This window comes from Glycine max, chromosome 2 (genome assembly GCF_000004515.6).
Source record: "Glycine max cultivar Williams 82 chromosome 2, Glycine_max_v4.0, whole genome shotgun sequence".
NCBI lineage: Eukaryota > Viridiplantae > Streptophyta > Magnoliopsida > Fabales > Fabaceae > Glycine > Glycine max.
In genome coordinates, this window is record NC_016089.4 from 42906332 (window position 1) to 42927944 (window position 21613).

Here is a 21613-nt window from a genome sequence, read left to right on the forward strand (position 1 = left end):
AAGTAGGTTAAATCCCTCTCCTTCATTTTTGCTCTCCTTTTTAATATTGATGGATTTGGAGAAGACAAATACTTGAAAGTTTTAGAATGTATGGACTAAATTATCCATAATGTAAAACACTTGAATCGATATAATTGTAAATTACAATGTATTTTTCTTCATTATTTCTCTTGTAATTCAAATAAGGTGTTTCTTCTATCCTTTCTTTCATCCATTAAAATTCTCTCTTCCTCTTTTTTAACCAAACACATCATACATGACATGTGAACACATTAATGAATGATATTAATAATATAAGGCCTTTTAGTATAGTGTAACAAAATTAGCTGTTTTTTTCACACAATATTCTCTTATTAAGTATTGGTACATCATTTAAATAGTTGAAGTTATGAAATAATGGTTAAATTTACATATTGGTGATTCTGATTTTTAAACATTTCAAATGATTTGATAAAGAATAATGTTATTCAGACATATATCATCACCTAGGGTTATTTTTATCATATAAGAGATAATGTGTCTTCAAAATGTGTATTAAATATTGTTTGATTAATTAGCTAAAATACACGTCATGCCTAGGGTTTAAGCATTTATGAACTCACCTTCTAATTTTCTTTCCTAATTCATCTCCTAATTTGTTTGACATTGAATTGCAACTTATTCTTTTAAAACAACTAACTGGTGACCCATGCTTTGCATGGTTTGAAATTTAATATTTATAATATATTAACATAAGTTTAAATAAATTATTAATTTTTTGTCTCTCATGTACTTAGTTTACAACTTTTTTTTCTTTAAACATTGTAGTATTAGTAGGTATAACAATATTATAATTAATTTTCGTCATCATTTGATAAAAAGTGTTAAGTAATATTTGTAATATCATTTATATTTTTAATTGGTCTGGATCAATCCGACAAATCTAACCATCTAAATTAAACCAATTAAATTAGATTGAATTTATTTTTTAGTTTGGGTTCATCTCCAGCTGAACTAATTAGAACCTAGTGATAATTAGTTTGAATATTTGATTGACATTTTTTTTTTGTTTTTCATAGGTCTACTCTTTGGGAGACAATCTTATATGAGATAAAGTCGAACACTAAATGTGGATACCTTTTTTAGTGAAAATTCGAATATTGGTTTATGACATTGTGGGAGACTAATCTCTTCCGTTAGATTCAATTTGTGTTATTTAGATTAACACTTTTTAAAATCTGAACATATATATATATATATATATATATATATATATATATATATATATATATTCAATTTGGTGTTTGTTTTTCTAATAAATTTTTTATTTGTGTTAAGTCTTTAATAAAATAATAATTTATTTTTTATTATTGATATTTTGTTCTAGTCATTGATAATTGATAAATTAACGATTGTTAATTGATAAATTAGCGAATTTTATTTTTATCTCAACTAATTAAAAATTAAATTATTTTATCAGAAAACAAACACAAAATTCACTAATTTATTAAAAACTATAAAAAATATAAAGATCAAAAGTAAAATTATTTTTTAATTAAAAATTCAATGCAAAACAAAAAATATTATAGAACAAACACAAAAATTAAATAAGAAACATATTTAAGCCAAATATCCTTAAAAAAAGTCAAATATATATAATATATTATATATATTATTTTTTAAATGCTGAAGTTTGTTAATATTGTATGTCGTTTTGTTTATTTTATTTGCGTTTTAATCTTTTATTTGTGTTTACTTTCAAAAAATCCATATCTCATTGTTCAAGTTACTTTGAGTGAGCAACCCTCACAGCGTCACCCAGTCGGCATTGTGCAGGAGCATTTCTCTCCCGTCGGAGCAACTTCAGAGGTGCGTTCTGTTTCTCTCTCTCTATGCGTGTTTTGAAGTTCGTAACTTTCTGCTGGTTTCAATTATAGTATTAAACCATAGCTCAACCTAGTGGGTGATAACGTTTTGTTTCTGCAGATTCAATGCTAGTTGTTTGGACTTTGAAAATATGAAAGTAATAAGCTTTTCCGGTGGCATAACAAAACCCTGTTTTTTTATTGCCCAAACAGAAATGCCTATTCTAACATTTGCTCATTGTAAGCTGAGTGCTACCCTAGCTCTTAGGAGGATGGGGTCCATTACGAGACTTCAATATTCTGTTGCTGATAGGACATTCACTTCTGGTTCCGTGGATTTGCCGGCTTCCAAAACGGACTCTGGTCGAGTGAATCGGAGGCGGGGAGGCGGCTCATCCTCGGTATATAGCCGTCCTAGTTTATCAGAAATGAAGAAGGAGAAGGCAGCAATAAGGGAAAAGGTTTATGAGTTCTTGAGGGCAATTGGCATTGTTCCTGATGAGCTTGATGGTCTTGAACTCCCTGTGACTGTTGATGTTATGAGGGAGCGCGTTGATTTTCTTCATAGTTTGGGGCTTACGATTGAAGACATCAACAACTATCCGCTTGTTCTTGGCTGCAGTGTCAAGAAGAACATGATTCCTGTGCTTGATTACCTTGGAAAATTGGGAGTGAGGAAATCCTCGATCACTCAATTCTTGCAGAGATACCCACAAGTGCTCCATGCTAGTGTGGTTGTGGATCTTATGCCGGTGGTCAATTATCTTAAGGGGATGGATATCAAGTTCGATGATGTTCCTCGTGTTCTTGAGAGGTACCCTGAAGTTCTCGGATTCAAACTTGAGGGAACTATGAGCACATCCGTTGCTTATTTGATTGGAATTGGAGTAGGAAGAAGAGAAATTGGAGGTGTCTTAACTAGATACCCAGAGATTTTGGGGATGCGAGTTGGTAGAGTCATCAAGCCTTTTGTGGAATATCTGGAAAGCTTGGGAATTCCAAGGTTAGCTATTGCTAGACTGATAGAGCAACGGCCTTATATTCTTGGATTTGGGCTGGGTGAGAAGGTGAAGCCAAATGTTAAATACCTTGAAGAGTATAATGTTAGGCGAACATCACTTCCGTCTATAATTGCTCAATATCCTGACATCATTGGAACTGACCTAAATCAAAAGCTTGAAAAACAGAGAAGTTTACTCAATTCTGTACTTGATTTGGATCCAGAGGACTTTGGCCGAGTTGTTGAGAAGATGCCACAGGTAGTTAACCTCAGCAGTGGACCTATGCTGAAACATGTTGATTTTCTTAAGAATTGTGGGTTTTCCTTGCCACAAATGAGGCAGATGGTTGTTGGATGCCCTCAATTACTTGCTTTAAACATTGACATTATGAAACTTAGCTTTGATTACTTCCAAATGGTTATGAAAAGGCCTTTGGAAGACTTAGTTACTTTCCCTGCATTCTTCACTTACGGTTTGGAGTCAACTATAAAACCTAGGCATAAGATGGTTGTCAAGAAAGGGTTGAAGTGTTCTCTGTCATGGATGCTTAATTGTTCTAATGAGAAATTTGAGCAACGAATGGACTATGACACTATTGACATGGAAGAGATGGAAATGGAACCATCATTTGACATGAATTCACTGACGCAACCAAGAAGTGATGAATCAGATTTTGATTATGAAGACAGCGATGAAGATGACGAGTAGAATGATTAAGTTACTCCAATAACTAGTTTATCTGGGAAAATTTTGATATTCTGTTGGATGATCTTTATGCTGATATTTACAATGATGTACCATTGGAAAGGTAATTTATTATGCGAGTACACGTGAAGTATTTTTAAGTGTTTGTATACTAATTCTTATGTTTGTTTATGTGATATGATATTGAGTTCTTGTATTCCAATTACCTCCTACTTATTTCTATTTCACAATTGTACAACAGAGCTACTGATCTCCTCATCTATTACAATGTTTGTAGTACAAAAGTTCTGTGGAATTGTGAACGAGACATTAGTTGACTCAATGGATAAGCTTTGACAATATGAGAGTGATTATGTTTTTTTTAGTAATTACATTTTTGGATTATTATTATTATTAGCATTATAATAAAAACAGCTATTCTGCTAAATGCTCTGATGTAGAATTTTGATAATAAGGTTTTCTAAATGTAGAATAAGTTGAACCTAATGCAAATAACCATTCTATTTTATTCTGTCTTGGTTTCTCCTCTTACACCGCTCACCTTTATTTGTATATTTTTTATTCTCTTTGTAGTTTGTACATGTTTACATTTTAAAAAAATTATAGAAAGAATGAAGACAATTTTCATGAATTTGGCATGCAATGATGTCATTGAACCCAAAATGAATGAAATCTCAGCATAATATGCTGTTCATCTGCCCATAATATGTCATGCTGGAATGGAAGAATGAGAATCAGAAATGGCATTGGCCAAGTTCATTGTTTATGATCATGCACGAGTATGTTTTATTGACTTTAGACATACATTTTATACATAATTCATTGCTATTATGCATTGTTCATGATGTAGTTAAGGTTTTCAAACTTGAGAATTTACATAAACTCATGAAGAACCCATAAATTCAACTTCTAAACTTGCAATAGTTTACCTAATACTGCTAAACTAATATTAAAAAACTTAACATAATATCTAATCAAAGTATAAAGTAGCAGAGCCACAACATTCCAACTTCATAATAAAGCACACCATAATCACAATATGATTGTACAAGATAGAATCATACATAAGGGTTTAAGGTTATTGCAATATGGGTTCAGGGTTTGATGAAGATACTAAATAGTATTAAAGTCATACATTATTATTTTTCAAAGAGGAAAATAAATTATTAATTTTGCCAGAGTTCACTTACACACCTTCAATGTTCTATTCATGCAAGTTTTAGTCCTCCTCCCTTGATCTCTACCTTGCAGGTCATCACATTCACATATCATATTGTTGTCCTCCCATTGCTTCAACCTTGTATAGTCACAAATTGTCCTTCTCCCTCAAAGCTCACAGGTTGTGGTCACATATTGTCTCGAAGCTAACAGAAGGGATGCCATGAAGTGGGTTGAAACTTGAAACTAATCAGGTTGTGATTGAATTTGTCTTGCATGTTGTTGGTTTAATTTGTTCCTCATATTGATGTTGATAAGCCTTTTGTCACATAATTTCATGATATCCCTAAAGACTAAAGATACATGCATCTGAAATGGATGAATAAATTATAGCTTCAGCAGGACTTTTGTTAATGCTACTGAAATTTTTTATTAATCCAGTATTTTGTGATTTGTAATTTTATTGTGTCTTATGTCAGATTAAAGAATGATGACCTACACCTTTTGGAGTGTGTTTTAAGCCTTGCCATTAAGTTGGGCAGGTGGCTCATTAACATGTAGCAATAACTTCTGTTTTGTAAGCAATATATACATCAGAAACAATCCATTCTGATATATGATCGAATAAAAGCATTTCACGTTTCTGATTTCCTAAGAACTTCTTGTGCCCACAACTATGATAATTTTTCCATCTATATTTTGTCTTCCATGTCCATAGTATTTTGAATAAACTAATTATTTGATTTTCTTAAAGTGAAAAATTGAGTGTGCATTTTTGTGTATATTTAAATTAAGTTTACAAAGTAACTCTAATTTACAGAGGAAAGACAGGTCCCAAGTTCTAAATATTGAGATGAAGTTGTGAAAATTACGATAGTAAAACTTTTATAGAAAATAATAAGCTTTATTCAATGCCTTTTATTAAGTTTGTTTTTATAAATTTTGCCTTATTTAATTTAATTTAATTTGATTTGAAGAGTTGAACCATTTGAGGAAAACTAAATTTATGAAAATAAACTTAGTGTAATGTCATAAGTCAGAATTGTAACCTGTTTCATAGGTATAATAGTTTTTTTAATGTTTAACCAGATAGATGATGGTATAGGCTAACTTACTTGGGCTTATGTTATCTCTATTTGGGCTAACTTACTTGGCTTCAGGTAATTAAACAAGTGTCGCTCACACTTTTTGGACTTGAAAATGGAACCTTTATCCTTCTTTCCTTATTTTCAACTTTAGGTAGTTATTAATTAATAAGTGTTACATTTTATAATTAGTCTTGGTGTTAGTTGCAACTTGCCAAAGTCCTTATGATACAATGAAGTTAACATCATTGTTGGTATTGACAATAGAACCACCATCCTCCTGCCTATTTGAGATATCTTCAAAAGATTTAGGTTCAGAACATGCAGTAGACATGGCTCACTGCATTCCTTTGTTCTCTTACATGAATTATAAGTTTTGGGTTAAATTCGAATTATCTATGGGAACATCAGTTGTTTGAGGTGGGCTGTTGATTAGTTGTTTGGGGCCAATCTGCAACTTTTTTGTTTCAGTGGAGGATAATTAGAGTTTCATCTATTATCAACATCACTGCTAGCAGTGATAGTAGAAACACCATCCTTACTATTAAAATATCCTTCTTAATTTCTGGCTTGAAATCTGCAGCCATGGTTCCCTGGTGGCTTTGTTTTGTTCCAAGGATTGTATCTTTAGGAATAGAAGCTGAATTATCCGAGGGAAGATATTCATTGTGTCCTAATGTTGAGACCATCAAAATCATCCTGGGACAATAATTGTAGTTAAAGTTTGCTTCCCAATTTCAATAAATTAAGCTTTTACCATTCTATTTCAAGCAATCCTATGTCCATCTTATAATAGGATTGTGGTTTTAAATCACGGTTTTTTAGATTTATTTGAGTTAAAAATTTTCTGATTTATATAACCAAAAGCTTGAAGCATGCTTGGCAATCTGGTAACAACAGTAACATGATATTGGAACCAGGTTGTGTTGAGATTGTGGAAATTCTCATTCCTGGTGGGAGGATACGATTTGTATGCATGTTTGTGCTCTCTATCGTCAACATGGTTGGTGTGCTTGGGATCTTATGTGCAGTACTGTTGGCATCTGTGAGTGTATTACTCCTTTACTGTCCATAAGTGTAACTATGTTAAATATAACTTCTAAAATCTTGTTAAGTGTAACTATCTTAGTTAGACAGCTGTGAGTCTGTGACTGAGTCTCTGTATATATAAGGTACTGTGAACAGAGACTCAGTGCCTTTGTAGTGTTTACATTTTAGATACAATTCCCAATTTTTTCTTTAACATCTGCCTCCTGATGTGGTTTTGTAGACATTTTTTTTTGCCTATTTTATTTCCAATGCACTAAAAAACAATTCTGGTGCATGAATTAAACTTATATAATTCATTCAAGTTTTCATATCTGAACTGCGCCATTTTTTGGGCAATTGTAACATCTTATTTCTTTTAATTCTAAAATGAAATCGTATCCTAATTCCTAATTGAAATCGTATTGTTGAGTACTTGAGTGATGAGAAAATGACCATTTTTTTTCTTTTTTAGTTTGGGTTTATAGGGTTTGGAAGGTTTAGGTTGGTTGGTGGGGAAGGATTTTCTGGTGCCCCCTGTCTTACCTGTAAAGTGAATTTTGACAGCAAGAAAAATCATTTACTAAAGCTGTTGTATTACTATGATGGGCAAAGTAAACTGTCAATTGTTTCCAGCTAACTAATATTGTTTGTCATGATTTACAGAGAAAAAAAAACGGGTTAAGACTTAGGAACACTGCAATTTTCTTTATTTCTTGGTCTTGTCTTGATTCCCAATCTCATTTTTTTTTTAATTTGTTACGAAATTGGATTTTATGTTGTACTATAAATATGAAGAATGCCATTCGAAGGTACATTTCGTCCCAGTTAATGTGTAGGATGTTGTGCAATGCGTCATTAATAGCAAAAATGTCACTTTTTTTAATCATAGTATAAGAAAATGTTGACGTAAAAATATTTGAATTTTGAATGGAGTAAAATATGCTAAAAAAATGAGTGAGAAAAATGATATTTTCGTGAAGAGAATTTTGTACCTACTAGATAATACACCAATCTCATTATGACTTTTTTGTGAATTATTATGACTTTTTTGTGAATTATCCACTACATTACATACCTCATGATTTATGATAGTTTATCTATTTTAAAAGTTTATGCATTAATATACTGAAAATGTTTTATTTGATCATCCAGTAACATGTTCCACTGTTATTTATTGAATTTTCAACATCTTACATGCTTTCAAAGCTATTAACATGGGTTTGATTTGAGGGGAATTGATGGGAGAGAGTATATCTTTTAAATGACTTGTTTGATTCAAATATTTAGAATTGAAAAGGGGAAGAGGTTCAATTCCTCTCCTTCCTTTTTACTCTCCTTTTCAATAAAGATGAATTTGAAGAAGACAAATACTTGAACTTTATGAAATGTATGGACTAAATTATCCTTAATTGGAACACTTAAATTTAATAGTAAAGATATAATAATAAATTGTAATTTATTTTCCTCCATTATTTCTCTTGTAAATCAATCAAGATGTTTCTTGTGACACCTTCTAGCTCGATATACATATTTATATAATAAAATATATGAAAATACAAAATTACATAAAAATGATTTTATTTTCTTAGCATAAAAGAGTTGACAAAAACGTCACATCGACGTTAATCATCGAATTAAAAACTTATCAAATAAGGGTATAAAAACATTTTCAACCCAAAGCAAGACAGTCCAATTTTTTTTTTTTACAAAAGGAAAATAAGTTAAGTAGTGAAACAACATAAAGTAATATGTTCAGAATATTATGCAAATAATATAGAAATCCATGCCCTAATGCCACATTCTATTAGAGCGTTGTATCCTAGTGTCTTCTAGTACGAGATTCTTTAAAGTCATTCACATAACCATATGTACCATGAACACAAAGTTCGATATCATCACAGGATCCAAACACAAACAACACACATGGAGTGAGTTATTACATTCCTAAACAGGTAGAGATAAATGAAAGCGCGCACACACACATAATATAATGTAAGTATAACAAGCTCAACTTAATACAATTTGCATCATTTTACTACTCATTCTACACTTGTCTCAAGGATTTAATCACAAAATCACATTCTACACTTTCGCATTAATAACGTGTTCAGAACAACACATCTTAAGTATAACACAACATCTCACACTTACACAATTCATTACTCACCATCACATAATAAGTCACGATGATCATTACACTGGTGTCATTGATAATTGTTGAATAAATGTGCTTTTGATAATGAAAAATAAAGTGAATTTGTCTTTAAAAATAAGTATTTAGCAGTTATTTGTGCTTAATTGTTAGAAATTGATGCTTTTCCAAATTATGGCTTGCAGATATAAAAACTAGAGGGGTTAAAAGCAGAAAGCTATAGAAATTATGAAGAAAAGTTGAGGATTTAGCATCAAGCTCAACCTAAGGCGCGCTAAGCGCGCGAGCAAGCACTTGCGCTAAGCGCACAGTACGCTCTAAGCACTAAGCGCGAGTACAAAGGCCCAAATCCACTTCAACAACTATAGAAAGAGAGTCAAGTCAAGGAGAAAAGACACTGAGTCTCAAAGCACTCTCATACCTACCTAAAGCTTAAGAACTCTTCCTTAGGGAATTCTCTTTCCTTTCTCATCATTTTTTCTATTCCCTTCTTCCATCCCTTCTCCTTCACCAATTCTTATACTCCCATTTCAGTTTAAGTCCCTTATGGCCATGAGAGGGTAAACTCCTAGTTAGGGCCTAACAAACCTAAAAAGTCAAAGAGATGTATGATGTACTCTATATTTATCAATGCACATGTGTTTTCTATCCTATTGTCTTTTATTATTTATATTTCATGTATTACTCATCTTTACATTATGTTAGGGGTTAGATGCTCGACAAAGGGTAACTCTTAATAAAAATATAAAGAAAACATGCATGCATCAGTTTTAGGGGTTAGACGCTCGACAAAGGATAACTTCTAATAGAACTAAAAGGAAAAGATATCATAATGAAATCATTGCTAGACATAGAGTGATAACATTATGTCCATGCATTAAAGTACACATCTAGAATCAAGGCTTCATGTATTTCATCTGTTGAGTCTTTGCAAAGGCATTTGGGAGATATGTAGTTAAATAGGTTTGTCATCGTGAGACATCAGGGACAAGTAATTGAATAGATGTGGGTAGGATAAAATCACCTAATTGATAAAGAAAAATCCAAAAATCATACATCCTAGGCAAACAAAGGCATGCTAGGTCCTAACATTCTTATTCCATTGAACTTTCTAATTAATTATTTTGCTTTCTATTATTTTCTCTACCATTAGCTGTTATCTATTACCATTCTTTTACTTATTTTACACCACTCTCTATTTCTTACCTTACGAATTGAAAATTATACAATAAAAGTACAAAACAAAATCCCTGTGGAATTCGACACTCAAACTTCTGAGTTTTGCTACTTGGACATTTGGTGCACTTGCCAAACCGTTAACAGTCATGCAACATATATACTAAGACTCAATCCTATATGTAATGTGGTACTATGTTAGTGAAAAATCTCGTTGCGCGCCTAGGAGTACATGACAAGACAGACCACACACTGGTAAGTCAGGTCACTCTCACTAGGTAAAATCATAGAGAGACCAATCAAGGTCATATTATTTTGCAAGAATGCTCCAACTATATGGGATTGACACATGCTTAAAGAAGCACTCAAACCAAGTGTATTTACCCCCAAGGTCTAGACTCCAAAGAGTCCGTCAAGACCTCTCCCTCTTGGTTCAAGTCCAACCTAGAAAATATTTTAACGCGCAGACTCTATCTACGAACTATACAAAACCCATGACCCCTCAATTGTTCTCAAATATAATTTTAACTCGTCGTGCCTCAAAGTGATCCAACTCGACGGATTCCCACAGTAGACCCCATCACAAATACCCGTCGCGCATTAACACATCGCTCTTAAATGGTCTTACAGTTGTGTGATTGTATGGTTCATAGCTCACAACTCAATGCACATAACATCTCAATACACATGTAATCTCACAATTTAACACATACTCAACTTATCACATACACCAATCTCAATCACAATGTTATAAACCCAAAACAACGTGTTATCACACCTCATGAATCATATACATATCACATAGTATTTAATATATACATGACACAAACATAGACTTTACCTATGAACTATGCAATACACACAACTACTCAATTGTTTTCAAAATCATTTTAACCCGTTGGGTTCCCATAATGGATCCCATCACAATACTCGTCACGCAAAAACTTATCGCCCTTAAAGGGTCTTACAATTGTATGATTGTACAGTTCATAACTCACAAGTCAATGCCATCACTTTACACTCCACAATAACATGTATAATCACATTGAGGAACGTATTAATCCCACACTTGTTCACAACACATGTCTCATCACACCTTTTCACTAACACATTATCACTTCTCATCCATTATATATATATATATATATCATACAATAACAATCTTCCAACATTGAAGATATATAATCATTCACTTATTTATTCGATTAATAGCATAGAACATGTGATCACATCATGGGGAACAAAATCCCTCAATCAATTTTAAGAAAACATGCAAGAATTAAGAATTCCCAAATTTGTTAGGTTTCTAATATTCAAAGCCAAACACTCCATTAAACCATACAATTTGCATAAGGGCATCAATTGACCCGTCAAACATGAGCAATTCGTAGTTATCATTGTACATGCAAAATTAAAATGCATAAAATACCCTGAAATTAACCCCAATTTGATCCTCTAAGGATCCCTACACATGTTCACTCTAACCCCAATTGCGATAAACTCATCTCTTACCTCTAAGAGGGCTCACGTGTATAGTTCGGTAGCGATAGTGGCGTCTCAAGCGATTTCCTAAGATTCCTCAAACTTTTCCTTTGGTTGTCTCTGTTAGGGTTTCCAAGCATTAGAGAGAAGAAGAAGAGATTGGAGTCTCAATGTCATTGTCTCTGTGCGAGGAGTATTTCTCTCTTTACATATATTATTTCGCAAATTCAAACGGTGGAAATGTGAGAAAATGAGTTTTAAAGGAGATGTCCAAATTTCAGGATGATCCAACGGTTAACAAGTTCAGGATCATAGTTTTATTGGATTAGGTTTGGGTGTATGCGAGAAAAATAAAAGATTTTAGGAGAGAAAAAAGGAAGAACGAATCTGGGAAAAAGATAAAACATAAAAAAAATGTAAAAATTGATCTAATATGTCTCTATTTATAGATAGAGTACTTTGAGCCTATTATTTACTCTATTTTTCTTTATTTTATTATTTTATAAAAAAGAACCCAATTTTACTATTTCATTGAATAAATAATCAATTAAAATATCCTTTTATTTTCTAAAACATTATTACACTATTTATTTTCTAATACTAGAAACTCTTATTTTAATTAACAAAAATAATTTTCTCTTATTTATTTAATTTATAAAAACTCTATTAATTTTTAAATAAAATTCTTTTTATTTATTTTACGAAAAATGAAATGTTATGTTCCTTCTATCCTCTCTTTCCTCTTAAAGTTATACCTCTTTTTTGAATTAACATCATATATGACATGTCAACACTGTGAATGATACTAATAATATAAAACATTTTAATACAGTATATCAAAATTAAACTTGTAATAAATAGACTATATATTTAAGTATTATTAATATTTTTCACCATATTCTCTCATTGTATATTAGTACATCACTAAAATAGTTAAAATATATGAAGTAATAGTTAAATTTATTGATCATTATCATTGTCAAACATTTTAAATAATTTGATAAAGAATAATGTTATTCACACATATATCACTTCATAATCATAAAGATTTTATCATTTAATTATATTTTATTCTTTTTTATTTTCTCATATTTAAAATTTGACCTTATTATTTTTATGATGAGAAGTGATGTGTCTTATAAGTATATCAAATATTATTTTATTAATCAGTTAAATACACATTTATAAACTCACCTATTTTTTTTATGACTTAATCTCCTGATTTGGTTGGCATTGAAATGTAACTTATTCTTTTAAAACAAATGGTGGTTCAGATAAATGATTTATTCTTGCTAGAGAAACATTTTCGTTTTCTTAGCCGAAAACAAAACATTACACCACCATCACCTATGTATCGATATCACCTATATATGCATGCAACTCAAGCATCTAGTCATCCATGGAGCTTCCACCATACATCATTACTCGACCACCCTACAATAATGAAGCCTCAATGTGTAAACCACTCGAAGAGTACGACTATTTCAACAAAGGGTATCCCTCACCTCACTACACAAATATGCTATGAATTCTGGTTCATATATCTAAATGGAGCAGGCATGTACAAAAGTATTTTTGTTGTTGAACATCTATTGTTCCAAGTCTTTATGGCTATAACATTTATGTAGTGCTTGTCTAACAAAAACAAATATTTTAATAAATTAATATTTGTATTTATCAATTAAAAAAAATGTAATGCTTGTCGAAATTAAAGCTTTACTAGAGAGAACTCATAAGAAAATGAAATTGAAAAATAATGAAGGTTTCGAGAAAAGACAGAGAAAGTAAAAAAAAAAAAGAGTGAAAGGCACAACTGCACAACACGTGACAAACAAAGTTGGCAACAACACATGGATAATAAATTGGAGACTGAACAGATTTAATATTACTATTGATAACTTGTAGATGATCAAATAAAAGGGTGCATGTGCATAAAGCTATGATAGTAGGAATGTTTGTTGTGACACAATGAGTGAGACCGGATTAGTTGTTGAGCTTTGTTACTCTATTATAAAGAAAAAAGGAAAAAGATTCTTATATGTATGTAATTGATTTAGGGATAAAGATATTTATCTTTGGACCCTTGTCACATTCTTAATTTCTATGTAGATCACCACTTACCATACGCCCATTAGTTCCTAAATTCTATAAATAAATAAAAATTGAAAGGGCAAAGAAAAAAAATATTATTTAATCATGATGGGAATTGAAGCATAAAGATGTGTAAGAAAAAGCTCTATAAAATAATAGATTGCATAACCTAACTTATAGAAGCAACAAATATTTTATTACTTAAGCGAAAGCTAAATGAAAAATAATAATGAAATATATTTGAATAACGTAGTTAATTAAAATAGATTTGAATAACATTCTTCAACTTAAAAAAGAATATTCAGCATATACTTAAAATGTAACACATTATTTAACACTATTATTTTAGTAATGTTGTAGTTAGTTTTTTTTACAAGAGATTAATTATAACTTAACTATTAATTTTGTTATAGTTAATTTAATTTTTTTATAGTGCGAGTTAATTGAATCATTCTCTTGTGTCTTATAAACACACGATTCATTATCATATCCAATGACATATTAAAACAATCAATATCTAACTATTAAATTTCTTAAATCAACACTGTCATTGTTAATCAAGTAACTAAAAAAAACTTAATTGCTGTTAATTTTTTAAAGTAAAAAAAAACTTTATATATTGACTAATAAAAAGTCATATTTCATTGTTTTTCTAAAGTACAAAAAAGTTTTTCTCACTTTTTATTTTAGGCCTCATTTTCTGTTAAATTGATGGTCTATCTCTGTAATACAATTCATGTAATTTTATTTTTAAAAAAATCACATTATGTCACTTTAATTTAATGTCTTTCCTTTTGGTGGATTTTTGTCTCCCAGCAGAAGGATAAAATAAAATGCGTAAGAATAAAGTTTATTTGGTGGCGTATTGGTGGTTAGATGAATCCACGCATAAGCGACACACACATGTTCATTGTTCAATACAACAACTACCTTAATAAAGCCCCAGTAACCAAACTCCATAAAGCTAATTAATTTTTTTAATCTATTTATTTATTATTTATTTATACATCCCAGATAACCAAACCCTCATAACGTAGATAATAATAAAATATCCGCAAGAATAAACAAGATATGTTTATAATTACTTACACACTATCTAATTGACTAAATTAGATTTCTCTAACAATGTATGTTAGATACATTATTTTATTCAAAATAAAATTTATTTTTATTTAAATTTAAATATATTTAAGGTTTTTTTTAATATTTAATAATTTTTGTTGTTGTTTAAAATCTAAAATATATTAAAAAAATTATTTTCAATTTTGATCGTCAACTACTCACATCACTTCTTAATTGAATACAAAGAGACAAAAAAAAAATAATGGAAAAATTTAAATTCGGTGTGCTAGTGACGTTAAACATATCTAAATTATTTATTAATTAATTAATTTATAAATAAATAAAATCTGTAATTTCTGAAAAGGGGTTAGGAATTGGAAAGAAGAAGAAGAAAGGGTTGGCTTTGGCCAGAAAACCCACGGCCACTGCGAGTGAGTGAGTGAGAGAAAAATGGGAGAGGGAGAGAACACAGAAATAGAAATAGAAACAGAAACAGAATCAGAAGCAACATCGACGACATGGAGCCTCGGAAAACACACTCAGATAATCGGACTTTCGGAGAAGCTCATAAATGGGAACAACCTCAGCGCCAAGATTGAGGCCGCGAGGGAGATAAGGAAGATGGTTCGGAAATCGTCGTCGTCGTCGAAGACGCGCGCGAAGCTTGCCGCTGCGGGTGTGATCGAACCGCTCGTGCTGATGCTCTCTTCTTCCAACCTCGATGCTCGCCAATCCTCTCTCCTCGCTCTCCTCAACCTCGCTGTTCGCAACGAACGGTACCCCCCCTTCTCCCAAGATGTATGCTTTTTTGTGAATTGTGAAATGGGTCTGCGAATTTGGCTTCTGGGTCTTTGTGTAAACCTTGTTTGGTTCGTCTGAATCTGATTTTTATGTGGTGTGGTGTGTGTATAGTGTTATTGTCTTAGTGTGATACTTAATTTTATCCCAGTAGGAAAAAAAATGGAGTATAAAGGCACTGTTTATTTATTTATTTTTGATAAATCGTACTGCAATATCTAGTTGATGGATGATTGGAATTTCCCTTTATTTTTAATGACACTGTTAAAAGAAAATTTGTTCTTCTGAATCCAGTTCATGTATGATACATTTTGTTCAAAATCAGTTCTCTAAATGGTACTTGTTTTGTTGATTTGTTTTTGGATTTGATTATTTGATGTTCAAGATGCTGCAGAAATAATTTACCTTAGGATAAAAGGATGTTATTCGCCATAAAAATTAAGCAAAACGGAACATGGACTACCTTAGATTCTTAAATTCATGCTAGAGTGGTACATGTTTGGTCTTCCTTTATAAAAATTAACATTGCAACAGACTACCCTTTATCGAGGATACCATGGCTTGTTGTTATAGATGTGTTTCAATTTCCATTTTTTTTTTTTTGATGTTCATCTTTTGGTTAATTTGATAGTCTTAATGTTATTAGATATAATTTCTGTTTTATCCTGAGCAATTCTCACAACATAACATGACATTTGTAACTGAATTTCCATGATTTTATTACTGTAGTTGTAGTAAGCTTAGACTGGGAAAAAAAAATACACTACCTGTTCCAGCCCAAAGCTTGGGAAATCCATTGTTCTATCAGTATCGTACGATTCACAATACGATACATTTGATTTGATTCAATTCAAGGAGTTGGCGATACAAATCGTGCTGTGAATCCTGAATCGTTTTGGTGCTTGAATTGGGTGATGAATCGCAGGAATCCCAGATGAATTGCTTGCTGTTCATGAATTGTGTGATTCTGGCGCAAGCAGGTTGTGCCCCAAAACCAGGTCGGGTTTTGCGTGATGCTGTGACCCAGTCCTGAAAACCCTACAAAAATGCTCCCCTCAAAAAATTAGTTGAAAAGAGGGAATAGGCTGAAAATTAGGAAAATGATTTGGGTCTCTGTGGTAGATGGATATGTGAGTTCTATCTGATTAAGTGGGTAAGAATTGGCATAGATATGGGGTTTGGCTCGTTGCTTTGACATGGTCCACTACCCAGTACCTAAACAATGGATAACAAAAAATATATTTTCATGTAAAGAAACATTTAAAACATTACAGATATATCTGCATTTTAAAGTCTAATAAATCATTGCATAACCAATAAACTGAAAAATATGAAGTTCAAAATAAAACAAGATTCAACTCATAAATCAAAATTACAAAGAAGAACAACTGTACAAGTTTAAGTGGTTCAACCCCTCAAAAGAAAACATCAATAAAGATGACACCTGTTACATTACATAAGCTAATCTAATGATTATCTCATTCATCATTCCCAAGATCAATGTCACTTAATTCATCCTTGTCCTCTGGTATCAAAAGCATTACCATAGATACATTTTTCCAAATGCCTTGAATCACCAACTCTATCTTTCAACATTCATTCTTGTTTCATAGATGTTCCTTCTTCTTCCTAGCAAATGACTCAGATGTTACCTTTTATGTATTAGCCCCTTGGGTACATAGTTACCTATTTCAAAACATTGTTGACTATTTGCGTCTTACCATCTTCAGCTTTTTCTTTATTTTCCAGCAATTTCAGAAAGATCTATTTCTAACTTCATCAGGAACAGTACTAGCACTCACATTCTCTTTTGTTCCAGCAAAGTGATGCTTCATCCTTGTAACACCACCCCAACAATTATGCAACAACCCTTTCATTTTTCTGAAAGCCTATGTGTAAGAACAGAACACTTTTAGAGTGGTTCCAAATGACCTCAATGTCCTTTTTCTTTGTTCTTTCCCATTTTACCCCACTGAAAAAAAATCATAGCAATGACAAGGAGTAGGAACCTATTAAAAAAATGGAAGAAAGGGACAAGGGGGGACCAACAACCTGTGCAGCACTGTGGGAGGAAAAACAAAGCAGAAAAAGCACTATGGGTATGGGGGGAACATGTCCAAACATCCAACTGGAAATGGCAGAGTTGGGGACCATCTTTTGGAATCATGGGAGGGAAAGATTCTTCAGTTTCCCTCCAATCTTATAAAATAATTACAAAAAAAAAAACTAAAAATCAATTCTTTAGAAACAGGTCACAGTGGCCCGACCTCTTTTTACATGTGACCTGGGCATGCAACACATTGCACAATTCGACTCAGAAATGTGATTCTTGTGATTCAGAAACTATTTCAAACCATTTTAGGTGTGATTCTGAGTTGATTTCAATTCACCTTGCAATCTGAGTCAACCACCAAGGATGTCATATCGAATCGCAATTTGAATCATACAATTTGTATGATTTTGATAACCATATACTAGAAGTTAGAAAGTGTTTAGACACTTTTCATAGTTGCACCACATCTTTCTGCTCAGAAGTCATGTCCTTACTGAACCAGCAGCTTTGAGCCTGTGATTGTAAAGCTACTAACCAGAGGAAGAGAAATTTTCTGTGTATATAGATTACCTACTATAAGTATTAAACATGCTTCTCAATTTGATGCTAGTGAGTTTTTAGATGATGTGGCATTAGCATTACCTTTGTATCTTCCTATTATGTAGCTTCCACATTTGAAACAGTTCCATAGGATGAAACAGAAATTTGGCAGATTTTTTCAATGTTGAGCAACTTGATGAAGTTCAAGGACAATAACCCCAAGTATGTAATATTTAATGTCTCCTGCAGTTGGGTGTAATAAACTAGCCAAAAAGTTTGTTTCATGAAGCATTGAACAAATATATGGTCGTAATCTGGAATCCTGGAACCTCAGAAGCTAAAATTACTTTATCTGTATGTCATTGGAATGATGAATAGGAAACAACTATTTGCCAGTCAGTTTTCCTTCTTTTTTTTCCTGGATTCTCCATTTTGTTTTTCTACAATTGGTGAAGAAAACAATTTGACAATAAGTGCAAGATACCACCTGTTGATCCTTATGTTTTTCATTTTCTTTTGAGCTTTGGTTGAATGGATTTTTAACTCCATCCTTTGTTAGTAACCAAAATGCTCCATGGAGAAATTGGTCAATTCCAAATGTTAGGTTAGTTAATTGATTTTGCTTGTGAGTCTCATTCTTGTGCAGGACTACTTTCTCTATTGGCCTGTTAAAATGTAGATGCTACTGATGTTAATCTTTTTTGTGAACGTTTATACTCTTTTAATATGAAATGAATATTGATTTCACAGTGATATGGTACTGATAATTGAGAGAACCAATTGTTACTTAGTTATGGATCCCATGTGATCATTAGTACGATTGCTTCTGCATATGTTCGACTACTAGTTTGCCTGATTGGGTGATGACTTGGACATTTTTGGGTGTGGTATATTTTAAGTATTATTTTTTGTTTCAACTCTAGAAAATTCATGTTTACCGGATACATTGTGCCTAACAAGGTCGAAGCATTCTGCAATCTGTATTATCTTCAGTGTATTCTTTTACTACTCTTATTGTTGTTATTCCTTTCTGATTTTATGCTTTGGGTCCTGCTCTTCATAAGTTATGTTTCTCTTAGAAATTAGTTCTTTGTATAACATTTTGGACTTCATATTTGTTAGAAACAAGGTCAAAATAGTGACAGATGGTGCTATGCCTCCACTGGTGGAGCTCCTCAAGATGCAAAATAGCGGTATACGAGAATTAGCTACAGCTGCAATCTTGACACTCTCAGCTGCCACATCCAACAAGCCCATTATTGCTGCTTCTGGAGCCGGACCTCTCCTTGTTCAAATTCTCAAATCTGGAAGTGTTCAAGGAAAAGTTGATGCTGTTACAGCCCTCCATAATCTTTCTACTGGCATTGAGAATTCCATTGAACTTCTTGATGCAAGTGCTGTTTTCCCTCTGCTCAACCTCCTTAAAGAGTGCAAGAAGTATTCCAAGTTTGCAGAAAAAGCCACAGCACTGCTTGAAATCCTTTCCAACTCCGAAGAAGGACGAACTGCAATCTCAATTGCAGATGGTGGAATCTTAACGCTAGTAGAGACAGTTGAAGATGGATCACTTGTCAGCACAGAACACGCTGTTGGAACTCTGCTATCATTATGTCGAAGCTGTCGAGATAAATACCGGGAACTGATTCTTAAAGAAGGAGCAATTCCGGGTCTGTTACGTCTGACAGTGGAGGGCACAGCTGAAGCTCAAGATAGAGCACGTGTGCTTCTGGATTTGCTCAGAGATTCTCCCCCAGAAAAAAGACTAACCTCATCAGTTTTGGAGAAAATTGTTTATGACATTGCTGAACGGGTAGATGGAGCAGATAAAGCTGCTGAAACTGCCAAACGGTTATTGCAAGATATGGTTCAAAGGAGTATGGAACACAGCATGAAATGCATCCAGCATAGGGCTGCATCTTGTACTCCTATTCCATCCACTTGATGTGTACCTTTTTTCCCTCATCAAGCAACTGCAAAATTGAGTTTTAACTTGTATATATGTGTTCTTATTTTATTTTTTCTTCTCTGGGGGGCAAGTTAGTGTGTTAATTAGATCACCATGCAAAGTGAGTCTACGCTGCTCTACATGACTAGTGTCATGATTTTTACCAGACTAACTTGGGATTGATCTGTTTACGTCATCACTCTTGATTAACTACATTTACACCTCATTACTTTGGCCAGGATGCTGTGCTTTGCACATACATAAATGAGTTTGTCTTTGCATGTATTTCTTTTTCACCGAGTCATGAACGTGAACTTGTGAAAGATTGCTAATTATATGCACTCTAGATCAATCAATGGATGTAACATGGGACATTACTTTTATATTAAGGATATGATCGTAAAAGTAGTTTAAAAAGCCAATGGGAAACTTAAAAGCTATCTGAAAAATTATTTAGTAGCTATAAAGTTGATAGTTAAAGTGAATAAGTAACAAGTCACAGATGAATTAGAATTTAGGAATTTTATGAGGAAAAATATTTTATATTCCATGTTAAATTTCCTTAATAAAGATTAAAAAATTCCTTTTAAAAGAGAAGAGATTAGGAGAGTACATTAATGGAGGGTGAAGAAATCTTATGCATACTTAGACATTTCTTTTTCTATGCTTGTCATGTTTTTCCACATACTTGGCTACAATCAAAGACAATCATTAATCTCCTTCTCTCTAAATAGTTATCCTTAACAATAAAGATGGGTAGGATGGGCCCTCATCAGCTGGAAACATCAGTGTAGTCACTTGGCTTGGGATTTGATTTAGTGGAGATTGTAAAGAAAACATAGATATTAAATAAATAAAAAATATTTTAAGAATAATGCCATTTTGCCCACATACCAGGTCAGTATTGAGGGTGTTGTTTCCTGCACTCCTATTTTTATTTATCGCACTTTTTATTATATTCTTGGAAAGTTAATTTCGAAATAAAAATTTATATTTTGTAATAGATTTTTTAAAATATAATGGGAAGCGCATGAAATGAAACAAAAGTAGGAATACATGAAACAAATGCCCAATATTGCGTATTAACTATGACAAAGTTTAATAGATCTATGGAAGTTGTACCACGGAAAATTAGAAAACAAAAATAAAGAAATAAGTCAGAAGACCAATTTTAAAAAAATAAATATAACTAGATGATTAAATAATTAATTTTTTCAAAATGATACTTATTAAATCATATGAATAAAAACAGAACATTCAATTTCGAGAATGAGGGTATTTGATATTATGCTTTTTCCCCTTAAAAGCACGGGACTTCATCATTCTTTGATTTTTTTTTTTATATTTTAAAAAACTCATTTTTTTGGTCCTATCAAATTATGAATTATAAAAATAAAATTCATCCTTTTCATAAATTCATTACAAAAAAAACAATTTAATAATTTTTACAGAAATTAAAAAATATTTTTTAAAAAATTATTCCATTTTATTT

The 21613-nt window shown here is 32.1% G+C and overlaps 2 protein-coding genes across 7 annotated transcripts; both read left to right on the top strand.

Annotated features, from left to right (window-relative positions):
- The first annotated feature begins 1708 nt into the window (after positions 1-1708).
- LOC100785223 (transcription termination factor MTERF4, chloroplastic) lies at positions 1709-7036 on the top strand. 6 transcript variants are annotated; one of them, XR_005887946.1, is made up of 4 exons: positions 1769-1848; positions 1966-3653; positions 4802-4962; positions 5188-7036. XR_005887946.1 is itself a non-coding variant. In XM_014769127.2 (2 exons), exon 2 carries the CDS (start codon positions 1997-1999, stop codon positions 3551-3553), a length of 1557 nt encoding a protein of 518 aa, XP_014624613.1. In that variant the 5' UTR covers positions 1709-1848; positions 1966-1996; the 3' UTR covers positions 3554-3889. The 6 variants fall into 6 exon arrangements, 2 of the variants coding, with proteins under 2 accessions (XP_014624613.1, XP_014624620.1); XR_001385534.2 differs by having other exon boundaries at positions 6714-7036; XR_001385532.2 differs by having other exon boundaries at positions 4802-7036.
- An 8101-nt stretch (positions 7037-15137) lies between these two features.
- LOC100785760 (U-box domain-containing protein 15) lies at positions 15138-20359 on the top strand. The gene is made up of 2 exons (XM_003519188.5): positions 15138-15561; positions 19299-20359. Exons 1-2 carry the CDS (start codon positions 15236-15238, stop codon positions 20116-20118), a joined length of 1146 nt encoding a protein of 381 aa, XP_003519236.1. The 5' UTR covers positions 15138-15235; the 3' UTR covers positions 20119-20359.
- Positions 20360-21613: the final 1254 nt, after the last annotated feature.